We start from the raw sequence: 15,272 nt of genomic DNA, 5'->3' as shown, positions 1-15,272 counted from the left end.
TGTGAGCTGAGGATTAATGTGATGGTTACAGTTACCCACTATCAGGCAAGTTACCAGCACCTTTTTCAATACTGGTAGATCCCAGGTTATGATGGCAATTGGGACTGGGATTGCCATCAATAAGCTATGTCATCATAAAGTGTGATGTCACATGACCACATCACTTAGTGATGGCAATCCTGGATGCCATTGTAATCCCAGGACCCAAATGGCTGTTAAATGGGAAGCAATGTCCAGGCAAGAAGTAGAGGAGGAATGCCACGTGCAGGCACTACAGAACATGGGTGGGCAGCAAGAGGCCCATATGCCACAGGAGGCTCCTTGGAGGGAAAAAGTAGCAGGAGTGACTTATCAGAATTACTTCCAGCCTTCCTTGCTAGCAATCATGTGACACTGCTCACCTAATGTCATAATTGAGAAGTTGTGAACTGGATCACAATCAATGACCACAGGGACACTGTGATGGCCAGAACTTCAAGGGTCAGTCATTAGTCCATTTTTTAGCATTGATGTAACTTTGAAAACTTGTAAGACTGTTTTTTTTTAACAGAATCAAGTGATAATAATAGATGATAATCAACCAGACGACAAATCAGTTAGCTCAACAGGCAGGATTAATCCACCAAAGCCAGTGTCAGTTTTAACGGTCCTGACTTGTTTAACAGGAGATAGATATACAGCAATTACGAGAATATGCAAGGTCAAATCAAAAGGCTTGAAATTTGACTAATCCAGTACAATAATCATGAACAACACAATCAATTCTTTTGCAAACAAACGAATGGCATTCCATGCTGGTCTATGACCATAATAAAGATTTGATCTGATTTGCAAGTGGCTTTCAGATCTTTATTATGAAAAAGAGATGTAAGATGTGAACCCTGATTAGCTATATGCATATCTATTTGCAAGATTTACTTTATTTGTTATTAATAGCTTACCAAGAAATGTGCCCTTTGATTTATATGTGAACCTTCTACTTAATGTATCATTTGGATAAAGCAAAATAATACTTAGGAACATCCAATGGAGATTAGAGCCTTACATGGAAAAAGGGATGCCAGATGTTCAAGCTGACTTTAGAAAAGGTTGGAGTATGAGAAATTATAGTTGATGCATGTACTGTAGAATAATTGAGAAAAGCAAGGAATATCCAAAAGAAGTCACTGTTGGTTATAGAAATGCTTTTGTCTATGACCATCACATCAAGCTGTGGGACATGATTACAAAAATATGCATCCCAGAACACCTCATTGTCCTCATGAGAAACTTATATACGGGTCAGAAAGCCACAGCATGAACCGAACATAGTGAAACAGATTGGCTCCAAGTTGGTAAAGGAGTAATATCAATAACCTGCATTACACTGATGGCACTATTCTGGCAATGAAAAATACAAAGGATCCGAAAGCTCTAGTAATAAACGTTAAGGATCAAAGTAAAAAAAAAAAAAAAAGGAAATATAAAGAAGACTAAACGAATCACAACAGGTAAAATAACTAATCTTAGAATTAGTATCTAAGAATTAGTTAATGACAATATCAGTGGTGGGTGGCTTTTGTCTTTTAGGATTTACTTTCAACAATAAAGGAACAAGTACTTAAAAAATACACTGCAGACTAGCATTAGATGGAGCAGCCATTTGTGCCTTGAAAAATATATTCTTGATGTTACTCTGCCTACAAAGATCAGAATCATGCAAGCCGTGAAATTCCTTAATGGAAGTAAAAGTTGGACTTTGAAGAAGCAGGATATGAAGAATATTGATGCTTTTTAACTCTGCTGCTGAAGAAGAGTCCTGAGAATACTGGAGACAGCCCAAAAAATAAACAAAATGTTATCAGCAAACAAATCAATTTAGAGCCCTCACTCAAGATACAAATGACCAGGCTCAAATTATCCTACTTCAGATAAATTATGTGAAGACCTAGCTTCCTGGGGAAAGCTTCAATGCTGGGAAAAGTGGAAGGAAAGAGAACAGACAACCAGCAGCAAGGTGGATGGACTCGGTGGAGATGAGACAGATAATTTTCTAGTTGAAAATGCCTTGATGGCACACAATTAATCGATTAAAAAGTATGACAGAAAAAGTCTATTCCTATTTCCAATTTACAAAAAAGACTTTGTCTTCTTAGACAAAGAACATGGCTATCAATCATCCTGTAACTCCACTGAAGGAGCAAGTGTTCAGTGACTTGCTTTAGTACCTGAACCAAATGGTGGTGTATCAGAATCAGATAAGTGTAGATAAATTGACCAAGATGATGAATCTACTACTCATCTAGTACACCCCAGTGTACCTACTGCAGCACTCCTGAGCATAGCAGTACTTTCCCACTTACTGCCTCATGTAGGATTTCTAATTGATCTTTGATCAGAGCTTCAAAGAGGGCTATTTCAATTCTGTAAAAAAAAACCTGGAAAGGTACAATTATACTAATTTTATAGGACTCAAAGCTACCCTTTATATCCATTTCCCTCTCAATATTAGATAAACTGTTCTAAACCATTTCCTCCTTTAAAAAAAAATAAAAACATTAAGCCCACATTTCTCATTGAGCTGGATAAGAAAAAAGGCACTTTAAAAAAAGTTAATATAAAAATGTCATATATTTCAAATACCAGCAGATCTAAACCTACTGCCATGTTTTTCTTTCAAATGAAGTCTACCTGTCCATTTATAGACAGAACATATGCAATACAACCTACCTCCAATTCTAGAAGATTTATTTCCAGAAGACCAACAGACTAATCTCTCAAATAAGCAAATAGATATGAAGAAACACAATGTTTAGGAGTTATCTAGAATATTATGTTTCCTAAATTATATGCTTTGCCCATTGTTATTGAATACTGGGTCATTTTCAATTATCAACCTTCCTCCTAACACTAATAAACACTCTCAGCGATGCCAAATGAATTCCTACTTGCTACACCAGAACCTCAGGAGGGCTTTAAAGTTGGCCATCAATATCTTGATTCTTTGGAGTGGTGACTTAACAGGTTCTTTTAACAGCATAAGGCTTTGACACTGGCATGAAGATCTGAGGGTAATAAGATACATAATTAAAAAATATTTATTTTATTCCACATTCTTTGGAGGTCCACTAAGACAATGTATAATATCTTATGGGGTAAGCTGGGCTGACAGGGACTGAGCCAAAGAATCCAGTAAGCTTCCATGACTGAGGACATATCTGAATCTAAGTTCTTCACCTAACACCCTTATATATGATACACTTACATTACTCAAAATCAGCATTTTAAACATTCCTAATATTAAAACACAAACACAGGTGATTGAAAGTAAACCATCCATCATGCCAGACTACAATGTAGAAGATGTAATAAATCATCTTCCATTACTCTTTCCCTGGATTAATTAAAGAAAATAGGGGAAAAACAGAAGAAGAAGAAAAAGGAATGCATATGAGCTTGGAACATGTTTGAGTATTTCAACCACAGAAAGCACAAAGAGTTTCTGGGTTTTCACCCTGAGCCAGAACAAGACACAGAAATGTAATTTATTTTACTGACTAGGAGACAATATTTAGCATTCAGCTATAAAGAAAACAAGTATCCAATATGCCTTTGAAGGGATATTTCTGAAAACTCTGAAAAAGATCTTTTTATTTTTTAAAATAATATCTTATTTGAGAGTATTCAGCTCAAATCTGAATAATATTTTAATTCCCTTTTCTTTTTATAGATACATATTGAAGAAAAATCAACTGGTTTTTTCTCTGGGACTGCCATTGTCCAGACATTGCAGGCTTTCTGAGTTATCTTCTCCTTCTCCCATGAATTATAAAACAAGTAACTATATACCTGGATTTATCAGCCTGCTGCAGCAAAAGCACAAGAAAAACTGTGCTTTGTAAAGATTAATTTTTTAAATCCAAAGCTTCTGTGCCTTATATTCACTTCACCGAAAACAATTGATGAAAATATAAGTTATAGTATCTGTATTTGTTTTTAAGGTTCCACAAAATTCTTTATAGGATTTTTCATCTATTCATTACTTTGCAGTTTTCAAAAAACAAAACATGTAAATAGTTCATGGCCAACTGCTGCTTGCCATTTAATGAAGAGAAAGCAAAGATGTTCCAGATTATGGAAGCTATTTTTAGATAAATCTATTCATGGCTTTATTGGGCTTTTGCAATTAACAAAATTAACAACAAAACTAGTGTCTCACAGGACCTTAAAGATTAATCCAAATGATGTTACAAGATCTGATGAAAAACAATCTAACAAAGTGAATATTGTCCCATAAAAGTTTACACTAATAACAACATTAAAAAGTTTTCAAGATGTTACAGGACACTTTGCTTTTTCTTTAATAAATATATGAATATTTTATTTTCATGGATCTATACAGTGTGTTTGTAGTTACAGTATTTCCAAAAATATTCTTAAGAGAATAAAATGATTGCCGTTTGTAGCTCAGTGCTTGGTTTGAAAGAGTACCCACCTATCCAGAAAAAAAAAACTAAATTAAACTGAGATGTTAAGCTGAGATCTTTGGGCAAAGCAAACCAGCCACAGTAGTTTGCCTTGTGGAAAAAGAGTTTTGTGACTGGCCATATCCATCATGGTAGCAATTCTGTGACAATATCAGGACATGCTCTCAAAATTCCAAATATTGGAGATCTCTGAATATTTCAAAAAATAACTCAGTGGAGGAATGGGCAGTAGAAAATGTTGTCAGAGGAGATTTTAATGAAGCATTTATATACTCTTTAGCACTGATTTCATAAGATTGGAAATCATGCCACATATAAAGCAATGGTATTAAATATAAGGCAGACAGTGACAGAAGATGAAAGCAGTCCTAGAAGATATGGGGCTAAGTTTATATAATACAAGAGACAAGGTAACTCAAAGAGAAAAAAACCAAGTACAACAACAAAGGGATGGAGGGAATATCCATGAAGAGTTGAACAACTGAAAAGCAAATGAACACCAGGCATTGGATATGGGGAAAGAGCCAAAAGTATCTGTAATGTAGAAAAGAGTTTTTACTTAATGTATGTGTTGGAATTGAATCGTGTTTTTATTAAAAAATAACCAACAAAATGTGAAATTTCTACTACATGAAGACAGACTTACCTTGATATTTTGGGCATCAACATTAGCTCCAGCCTCTAACAGTAGACTAATCACTGTAGTATTTCCTGCTAGAACTGCCCAGTGTAGTGCTGTATTCTTGTGATATTTGTCTCCCAAATTCACAGAAACATTAAAAGTAAGCAGCAACCGAGTAGGATCCACACTGGAAAATTAACAAAAATATTATATAAACTAAGACTTATTATATTCATTTAGATAAAAAATCATTGGACAAAGAGTATATATTCTTTCAGACCTGATCAGCTTGATTTCTGAATTAAAATACAAATGAGTGATTTATTATTAAGACAACCACAACAACCTCCACTCACTGGAACCACCCGTGCATGAAGAAGCAGAATCCAACCCTCAGAAACTGAAAAATATCATGGACATCTGATAATCTGTTGTAACTGAAGTCCTACCATCTTCTCTAGGTGGAAATTGTCAAAGAAGACTATATCAGATATGGATTCTTAAACAGACGTCCACACTGAATACTTTGAGAATAACTATATAGCATCCTTCACAAAACAGGGAATTGATCTTGAATCAAGCTACACACATCCCATCTAATTTCTTGAAAGACCCAAGCTGGGCAAGGATCCATTTCAGTGAAAGCAAACCTCATGTCATTGAGAGTTTTATCCTTTTTCTCAGACTTCACTAATTCAAAAGAGTCTCAAATAATCTTACAAAATATTGTTCTAGTCATGGCACTAGACCAGCAGGCTGCGGAAAAAATTTGATGGGTTGCAGAAGACATGGCCCCCAAAAGCAATAAATCTGGGCCGCGCAGTTCTCTCGCCTCCCAGCTCTTTGAGGGACCCCGGAGTTAGGTCCCTGAGATACATGCACCAACCAGGTCCCACACACGGCGGCGGCGGCAACAGTCCCCACCCCCAGTGCCCACTGTTAGCTCTCCCCATTATTTCTGTAGCTTTGAATTGCTCCCGCGTCTCTTTCCTTCCCTCCCCCATGGCCACGTGGAGCCGTGCACAGCGCTCAGCTCTGCCAGCCGTCGCTGCCTCTCCCAACATCGAAGCCTCGGAGACACAGGCAAAGCTGCCACAGCGGTAGTGTCCTGAGTTGCCTTAGCATGCTCTGTTAGTTAAGAATCGCCCTACCCAGAGAAGGAGGTGCTGAAGGAGGAGGAGGAGGAGGCAATAGTGGAGAAGCAAGCAACTCAGGGCACTACCACTGTGGCGGCTTTGCCTATGTTTCCAAGGCTTTGATGTTGGGAGAAGCAGTGAGGGCTGGAAAAGCAAAGAGCATGGCTCTGTCTCCCTTTCCTTTCCTGCCTGCACATGGGCGGGGGGGGGGGGGAGGGAAGAAAGAGAGAGAGCTGGGAGCAATTCAAAGCTAGAGAACTAATGGGGAGAGCTGACAGCGGGTGCTGGGGGAAGGACTGTTGTTGCCGCCGCGCACGGTGTGTGGGAGTGTGCATCTCAGGGACCTGAGCCGGGAGGCGTGGGAACTGCAAGTGGGAGCGTTTGGTGGTTTTTAAAATCAACTGGAATGCGATAGATTGGTGTTTTGTAGGTCTTGGTGAAAGAGTGAGTTTTGTTTCACCTCCTTTCCTCCCCTGGTAATGCTAGAGATGCTCTCTCTCTCTCTCCCCCCTTCCCCGCCCCCAAATAATCACTGGCTGTGGCTGGGTTTGGCAGCAAAGTGCTAAAGCGAGTGAAGTGCCCCCAGGGAGACCTTTCCTTGCCTGACTCCAGGAGACGCTCCCCCGCCCAGCTTTTCCTCGGCTGCAGATCTGAGCTCTCTCAATTCTCCACCTGGCATCTGAAAAGCTCTTCTGTCTCTTTGGAAGGTGCAGGTGGAGGGAGGCTTCCAGCCCGGAACGTTTTATGTTATCATTAATCATTTACATTTTTGTTATAATGCATAAATGCACCATCGTGCCTCTCATCCCTGTCCTATTGTGCCCATTTATTTGTACCTATTTCCTGTATTCTTACTCATGTTTATACTTATACCTATTTCTTGTAAGCGATTGACAAATAAAATAAATAAATTAAATAAGTGTGTGTATAATTTTTATATTATATATATATATTTGTTTTCTCAAGTTTTGGTACAAGTTTTTCGCGGTACTTACATGTATGGCATTCAACTTTGTTCAGGTATTTTCCCACAGTCATTGTAGTTGTGCTTTTCAAGTTGTAGCATATAGATGGCTTCAGCTTTGTTCAGGTATTTTCCACGTCATTGTAGTTGTGCTTTTAAAGTTGTAGCAGTTTCAGCAGAATCTCATCTGCCATCATCAGGCTTCTGTATATCTGTCTTCTATACAGAAGCCTGATGATGCTGCCAGCAATCAAGATGAGCCAAAACTGCTGAAGATATTAGAGACACCAATCAAGCAGAACACAGCAACTCAGACAATAAACACAGACAACTCCCACAATCAGGATGAAGAAAAACCATTCTGGCACAGCAATAGGCTGAATCTGAAACCATATATATATATATATACATACATACACACACACACACACACACACACACATACATATACACACACACACACACACACACATACACACACACACATATACACATACATATATACATACAACTTTAAAAAATTCATATTAGTGGTCCTTGGGATTTAAAAGTATGAATTTGGTGGGCCCTGGGATCCAAAAGGTTGGCGACCCCTGCATTAGACTGTCCAAAAGCTGTTGAATCTGGATCAAATGTCAGGAATTTTATCTGTGAAGAACCTTCCAAACATGATTCCGGAGCAAGCAGTCAGTTTTCCTAGCTGTTCTGAGTATACAATTTACAGAGGGGAAATACAGTTTTTCATTGATCTGATTATACTGCCAAATCTGGGCTGTTCAGCAACATTAATTCTTCATTTCCTCAGTCCCACAGTCTATTTTGATATTTATCAATAGAGCTGCCATGTTGTCTGGATTTAATTTCATGTTCTTTTCTTTGTTTAGTCATTAGAGTTCAGTGATGTCCAAGCTATTCACTATTTCCTTGGAACTGAATAAGGCCAAGTATTATCAATATAATAATGCAGATGACATGCAGTAGATATATTATAAACAATAGAACTGTACAAATAATTTTCAAAATAATTTTGAATTTTATATATTTCTCAGCTATTCATTAAAGCAGAATTACTTTTTCAGGTTTCTATGGAAACTTGAAAAAAGATCCTGTTGCTCTAAAAATGTGATAGAATATCAAAGAGACCAAGGGACAGCAGAAGAAAAAAACAAGAATTATGTAAAATAGACATATCAGCTCATGGAGACTAGAGGTAGCATGGGCAGGTATAAGAAAAAAATTTCACAGAAACTTCACCTTAATTATGTTAAGTTGAGCATAATGCTTTGACAGGCTTTCAAATTTTTTATTGGCAATATTTTTCTAGAAAGTGAAGTGGCTCTTTTTTCCTGAGTTTGCTAGCTTTGTTGAACTATCTTAATGGACAGTAGAAGAGTGCAATGCACCTCTGAGGTATGAACCATTTCTTTCAAATCATATTTAAGAATACAAAATTCTAATATATTTTATGCTATGTATGCTACTGGAATGTTAAAAATAACAACCCACTGATTTAAGCTAAAATGAGCAAATTACCTGTGTGTTCTATAAGCTGCCCACATTAAAGGTGTCATTCCATTTTGATCCATCATATCAACATCCTGATAAAAACAAAAATAATCAATATAAAAAGAGAATACCAAGGGAAAGCATCTGTATACCTCATCTTAGGAAACTAAGACAGTATAATACTATGCTATTATGATGTATTTTAGGTGTTGACTGAAGGTTTTATATTTTTGCAGACTATATTAAAATTTTGTGTGCATACATTTGATCAGTTTGTTGTAGGTGTTAGAGCACCATCTACTGTTGTAGGTCATCACTTCTGTAAATGCAATTACAGGTAATCCTATACTTATGACCCCAAAATTTGTGTTACTAAGCAAAACATTTGTTAAGTGAATTTTGGTCCATTTTATAACTTCTCTTACCACAGTTGCTAAGTGAATCATTGCAGCTGCTAAGTTAGTAACACGGTTGTTAAGTGAATCTTAACAAACAAAGGAGACTCACAGAGAATTGATAGTCTCCATATATATCACCCAGCTCCATTTAAACAAACCAGTTGATTAGTCAGCCTGAATTTAAATTCCCACTCAGCTGATTGGACAACCTCCACTAAACCCCCGCCCAAATCTTATCCTTTCCAAACTCCAAAGTAGATGATTGGTGAGCTTATTCAAATCTTCTCCATTCAAATCTATCAAATAGCAACGCTTCCTCTTTAAAACAAAAACAATGACATATCGATTTTACAGAAGACAATGTTGTAAAAACACAAAGCACTACGCAATCTAAAATCATCTCTATCTATTGGACCCAGACGGAATATGTGCCTACTTCTTTAAAAAGGTATCCACTGCCATAGCTGAACCTCTAAGCATAATCTTTGAAAAATCTTTCAGGACCAGCTCCTTGCCAAAACTATGGTCACAAGCCGCGGTCATCCCCATCTTCAAAAAGGGAGAGCCCAGCCTAGTTGAAAATTACAGATCAATCTCTTTATGCTGCGTCACCTGTAAAGTCATGGAATCAATTATTAACCAATCCATTATCCTCCATTTAGAGACAAACAACCTACTCTCTAATAAACAATTTGGTTTCAGAAAAAGACTATCCTGCAATCTGCAACTCTTACACTGCAAAAACATATGGACTACACAACTCGATCAGGGCAAAGCAATAGACACAATCTACATAGACCTCTGTAAAGCCTTTGATTCAGTGGTACATGATAAACTACTCCTAAAACTAAAATCTTATGGTATCTCTGGACACCTGCATAACTGGATAGAAGCATTCCTGTCAGACAACAAATGGTCAAAATTGGGAACGTCCTATCAAATTCTGTACCTGTCAACAGTGGTGTCCCCCAAGGCAGTGTTCTAGGACCAACTCTCTTTATATTCCACATAAATGACCTCTGTGATCATATTAAGAGCAACTGCGTTCTCTTCGCTGTGTAAAGCTATTCAACACCACAGACAATACTGCTACCCTTCAAAAAGACCTCGACTATGTATCAGAATGGTCAAACAAATGGCAACTTCAAATCTCAACAAACAAATGCTCTGTCTTACATATTGGCAAAAAAAATCAGAAAATAAAATACAGGCTGAATAGTCAAGACCTTGTTGATGATCCAAACTCTGTCAAGGATCTTGGAGTACTCAGCTCTAATGATCTAAGTGCTAGAGCCCACTGTAACTTACATAGCCAAAAAGGCATTAAGAGTTGTTAACGTAGCTTTTTCTCTGGTAATATTACACTGCTAACTAGAGCATACAAAACATTTGCCAGACCAATACTTGAATACAGCTCATCAGTCTGGAAACCACATTATGTACCTGATATTAACACAGTTAAGAAAGTCCAGAAATATTTCACAAGAAGAGTTCTCCACTCCTCTACTCGTTACCTTATGCCACCAGACTGGAAATTCTAGACCTAGAAAACCTAGAACTACGCCACCTTCGGTCCGAAATAAGTATAGTATATAAAATCATACATTGCAATGTCCTACCTGTCAATGAATACTTCAGCTTCAACCATAACAATACAAGAGCAAACAATAGATACAAACTCAAGGTTAATCGCACCAAACTTGATTGCAGGAAATACGACTTCAGCAACAGAGTGGTCAATGTCTGGAATACTCTACCTGACTCTGTGGTTTCTTCCCCAAATCCCAAGAACTTTAACCTACTGTCTACTATTGACCTCACCCCTTTCCTAAGAGGTCTGTAGGGGGCGTGCATAAGCGCACCAACGTGCCTACCGTCCCTGTCCTATTGTTTATTTTTCATATATGTATCCATGTATTCATAACTATGTTTTTACTTATACCTGTTATCTTGTAAGCAATTGACAAACCAAATAAAATAAAAAATAAAATAAATCTGGTTTCCCTATTGACTTTGGTTGTCATAAGGTCACAAAAGTTAATCACATGACCCTGGGATACTGCAACTGACATAAATATGAGTCAGTTGGCAAGCATCTAAATTTTGATCACGTGACCATTGTGGATGCTGCAATGGTTCTGTGAAAAATAGCCATAAGTCACATTTTTCAGTGCCATTTTAACTTTGAACAATCACTATATAGTGATCGTTATATATAGACTATATGAACTGTTGTAAGTTGAGGACTACCTGTATTAATTTATAGTTAATTTAATTTAATTTAATTTATAATTTCAAGATACAAGTGTAATGAAGCCTGCCCATTAGGGTTGCATGTTGCGGCTATCATTAGGTGAAACATGTCCATTTGTGAGTGAGGACAAAAAGGTGGCCGCATTTGGATCATTGCTGCACAGCCCAATGATACATGGTCTGCCGCCTTCCACAATCTAAGATCTTGAAAGCTTCAGTAGGTAAGTGTGGGACGTGATGACTGTGTGGGATGGAGGCTAAGTTTGCAGGATTCCAGTGAGATGGCATGGGGGAGAGAGGAGGGTGGGTGCTGCAGCATCCCTGTGGTGGGTTGTAAGGGTGAATAACCGTAGGCTACAAAGTATTATCTGCAGTTAAAGCAATTGAATTCCCTATTTGCAATTAAGTCCATTTAGATCAGGGGGGTCCAAACTTGGTAGCTTTGCTGGCTGAGGAATTCTGGGAGTTGAAGTCCACAAGTCTTAAAGTTGCCAAGATTGGACACCCCTGATTTAAATAATATAAAACAATTTACTAGTATCATATTCAATTATTCAGTGGTAAATTCTGTTGACTTCAAAGAGTTATACCCAGGAAGTTATCCATAGTATTACATATGTTAATCTCAGAAATCCAATTATAAAATACATATGAATATGTGATTGTCACAAGTTATGAAACAAATGTACATACCTGTCCCTTGGCTATTAGGTAAGCAACAATAGATGTATGTCCAAACTGGGCTGCTAAATGAATACAACTACATCCTTCTCCATCAATTAATGATGGATCTGCACCATATTTCATAAGCTGTACAACCATTGATAAATGACCCTGTCTAAAACAATAAAAAACAGCATTAAATTTTGTAATGTAGCTTTTCCTTTATTTGTAAATTATTTCACCTAGAGGAGAAATATAAATCTATTTAAGTCTATCTATTTACAAGATCATTTGTTCTCAAAATCATCCTAAGTAACAATTTCAAAAATGTTGCTTACTTCATATTTCTTGAAAGTGATAATTTTATCTTTATTTAGTCATCTAAACAACTTGACTGAATATTTTTATGCTATTCCAAGTCCTTAATATGTGGGATAATAAAAAGTCCATAATTTCTTCAGCCCTGTCAATCTAGATTTCTCCAGATCTACAGATAAGACCGAAAGCCTGATAAAACAAGAGCACCTGCACATTTTCATATGAACCATTACATTTTTAGATGATAAGAATTACACTGTAATACATTTAGGTGGGAATTTGAGGGAAATCTGATTTATGTACTGAGTTTTGATACAACAATTGAAACATGGAAATATTCCATGAGCATATAAAACCTTTTCCGGTTTTACATTCATCAGTCATGCAGTTTGTTCTTTCATTTAGTAAACATACTAGATATTTAGCTATGTTTTCTTAAAAATTGGTTCTTGGAAATTAGTGTATTAGTGAATGTACAGATAAGGCCTCTCAAAATCACTAATCAGCAAATAATGAATTCTTGATTCATTGAGTTGACTGATAATCCACTGTGATTTGCTGACTCCTAATAATTATTAAATATACAATACATAATTTTAAAAATCCATGGTAAATATGCACAAAATAATACATAAATGTCAATGTCTCAAACTAAAACCAAAACAGCAGTAACAGAAGAACCCAATTGGCAGCTACTTACCCTTTGGGTAATTTACCCTTTGGGTAACTTACCCTTTTCAGTGTCGTCTGAAATAAATACAGGGAGTCCTACACTTATGACAACAAGAGAGTCCAAAATTTCTGTTGCTAATCAAGGCAGCCGTTAAGTGAGTTTTGCCCCATTTTATGACCTTTTTGCCACAGTTAAATGAATCACTAGAACTAGGTGATTCATGCAGTCATTAAACAAATCTGGCTTCCACCTTTGACTTTGTTGGAAGCTAGCAGGGAAGATTACAAATGATGTTCACAGGACCCTGGAACAGTGCAACTATCATAAATACATGCCAGTTGCAAAGAGCCTGAATTTTGATCACGTGACTATAGGGATGCTGCCATGATCGTGCGAAATCTGGTCTTAAGTCACTTTTTTAGTGTTCTTATAACTTCAAGTGATTCTTCAAAAGCAGCCCTTGCACTAAACATTACACTACAAATGAGTGGTGATGATATGAGTTATTCTAGGTATGTCTTTCTGCTACAGATAGGAGCACAGTTGATTTACCAAAAAAAAAAAAAAAGAACCAGGCGCAAATGCTGACCTATCTATAGCCTGTACTTGTCCAGCAAGCAGTAGCTGTGAGTCCAAGTTGCAGATCTGTTTCCTCAGTGTCTGACAGAGATCATATAGAGACTCAATGTCAATCAGCAACTCTTTCTTGCTGGATTTAATTTGCAGTACACTGTTGCAAAGTTGTTTTATAAACATTAATTAATAATGAAATTATGTGAAAACATCACATTTTCCCCACCTTGTTGCCCAATGGAGTGGTGTGGAGTTCAGGTCACCTCCTAGCTGGTCAACAATAGCACCTTTTGAGATGTAGTACCTGTAGACAAAGAATAAATATAAATCTAATAATGTGAAAAGAGAAAGTGACAACACTTTCATAAAGAAATGCAGGATACAAAAAGAGCTTTTATAAACATATACAACAATTTATATTCATTATATTTTTGGATTAATCAGTAAATGATATACTCCTTTTAAATAGTAAAAGATTAAGGGAATCAAAGTACATTTAAGATGAACACAGTTCTAAAAAAATGACGACTAATCAGAAAACTGACTTTTAAAGTAAAACTGTTACTTACATAACTATATACAGAAATTTACTGATAAAAATATTTTAAATGTGTGTTCATTCATGCTGTTACCATTAGTTTTTATCATATTTTTTTTAAAAAGCAAAGACTAAGATAAGCAACTCAGCTGCAGACCTTCACTGAAGTTGGGTGGCCAATAAGTTTAAATAAACTCCATATCCACTGTAGAGAGGCCAAATAGTAATTTGTAGAATCACTGCTCAAGAAGCATTAAACATTTCAAAGATAATGTACATATAATCAACATAAACTGACTTTATCTCCAATGTTCTTCTCTGCATTATATCCTACTATCAAAGGAGATAATGACCAGGAAAGAGTTTCATTTGCCTAATTTGCCAGCTTTTCAGTGCCAGTGGCTTTTAAGCTTTTAAAATATTTGTTTCTCTTCTTTTCTAAACAAGTGACATTTTAGTTGTTTTATGCTACATTTTAATAGTATAAATTACACAGCAATCTTAGAATGAAAAGCACTATACGTGTTCATAAAACAAAAAAGCTTCCTCCAAGCAACGTGCATAGCAGTCCTACTTCTTTATGAACACCTTGACTATTAAAAAGCTGAAAAATAGTCTTGATCATTGCTATATAAGCATTTATAGTAGCTGACAGGCTTCACTCCAATCCCTTATGCACCATTCCATCCCCTGCAGAATGCAAGTGGTGTCAGCTAACAAAAGAACATCAATGATAGTATTTAAAAGCAGTAAATCAAAATTTTGTAGTTATGCCAAGTACACCGGACTAGAGAGGTTTTAAATATATTTAAACAATTAAATGTGGTTACTTTTATAAGCAAAAGTTTTATGAATTACATATTAATTCCAAAACTGTTAGTATTTATATATAATATAGTGTCTACATGTGTATTAATATATTAAATATTATATTTGTATTTTGTTCTACAATATTATTATTTAAACTTTATGACTGTAATCCTGAAGATGACAGTACCAAATAATTCAAATATCTCATAAAAATAATGCATCCATTAACCTGACATAGGCACAATTCTCTAATCAGTTTGGCTTCGTTTTCCATACTAAGCATTAATTTTAATGAACATAAATTAACTTCATTTGTTCTTTAAATACAGCTTTCCTTATATTTCAAACTAAA

The 15,272-nt window shown here is 36.3% G+C and overlaps 1 protein-coding gene across 1 annotated transcript in view; it reads right to left on the bottom strand.

The window, feature by feature from the left end:
• The window catches only part of ZDHHC17 (zDHHC palmitoyltransferase 17), a 53,766-nt gene that overhangs the window by 22,237 nt on the left and 16,257 nt on the right, over window positions 1-15,272 (bottom strand). The window contains exons 4-7 of the mRNA XM_026667699.2: window positions 13,799-13,876; window positions 12,039-12,183; window positions 8,722-8,786; window positions 5,113-5,275 (exon numbers count right to left, since the gene is read on the bottom strand). Coding sequence (XP_026523484.1) covers window positions 5,113-5,275; window positions 8,722-8,786; window positions 12,039-12,183; window positions 13,799-13,876 — 451 coding nt within the window. The remainder of the gene's footprint in view (window positions 1-5,112; window positions 5,276-8,721; window positions 8,787-12,038; window positions 12,184-13,798; window positions 13,877-15,272) is intronic.

This window comes from Notechis scutatus, chromosome 6, assembly GCF_049901735.1.
Source record: "Notechis scutatus isolate UNSWTSFEM ecotype Mainland chromosome 6, rNotScu1.2, whole genome shotgun sequence".
NCBI classification, from domain to species: domain Eukaryota; kingdom Metazoa; phylum Chordata; class Lepidosauria; order Squamata; family Elapidae; genus Notechis; species Notechis scutatus.
Note: the sequence above shows the minus strand (reverse complement) of the source record. Positions and strands in the feature narration are given on the sequence as shown.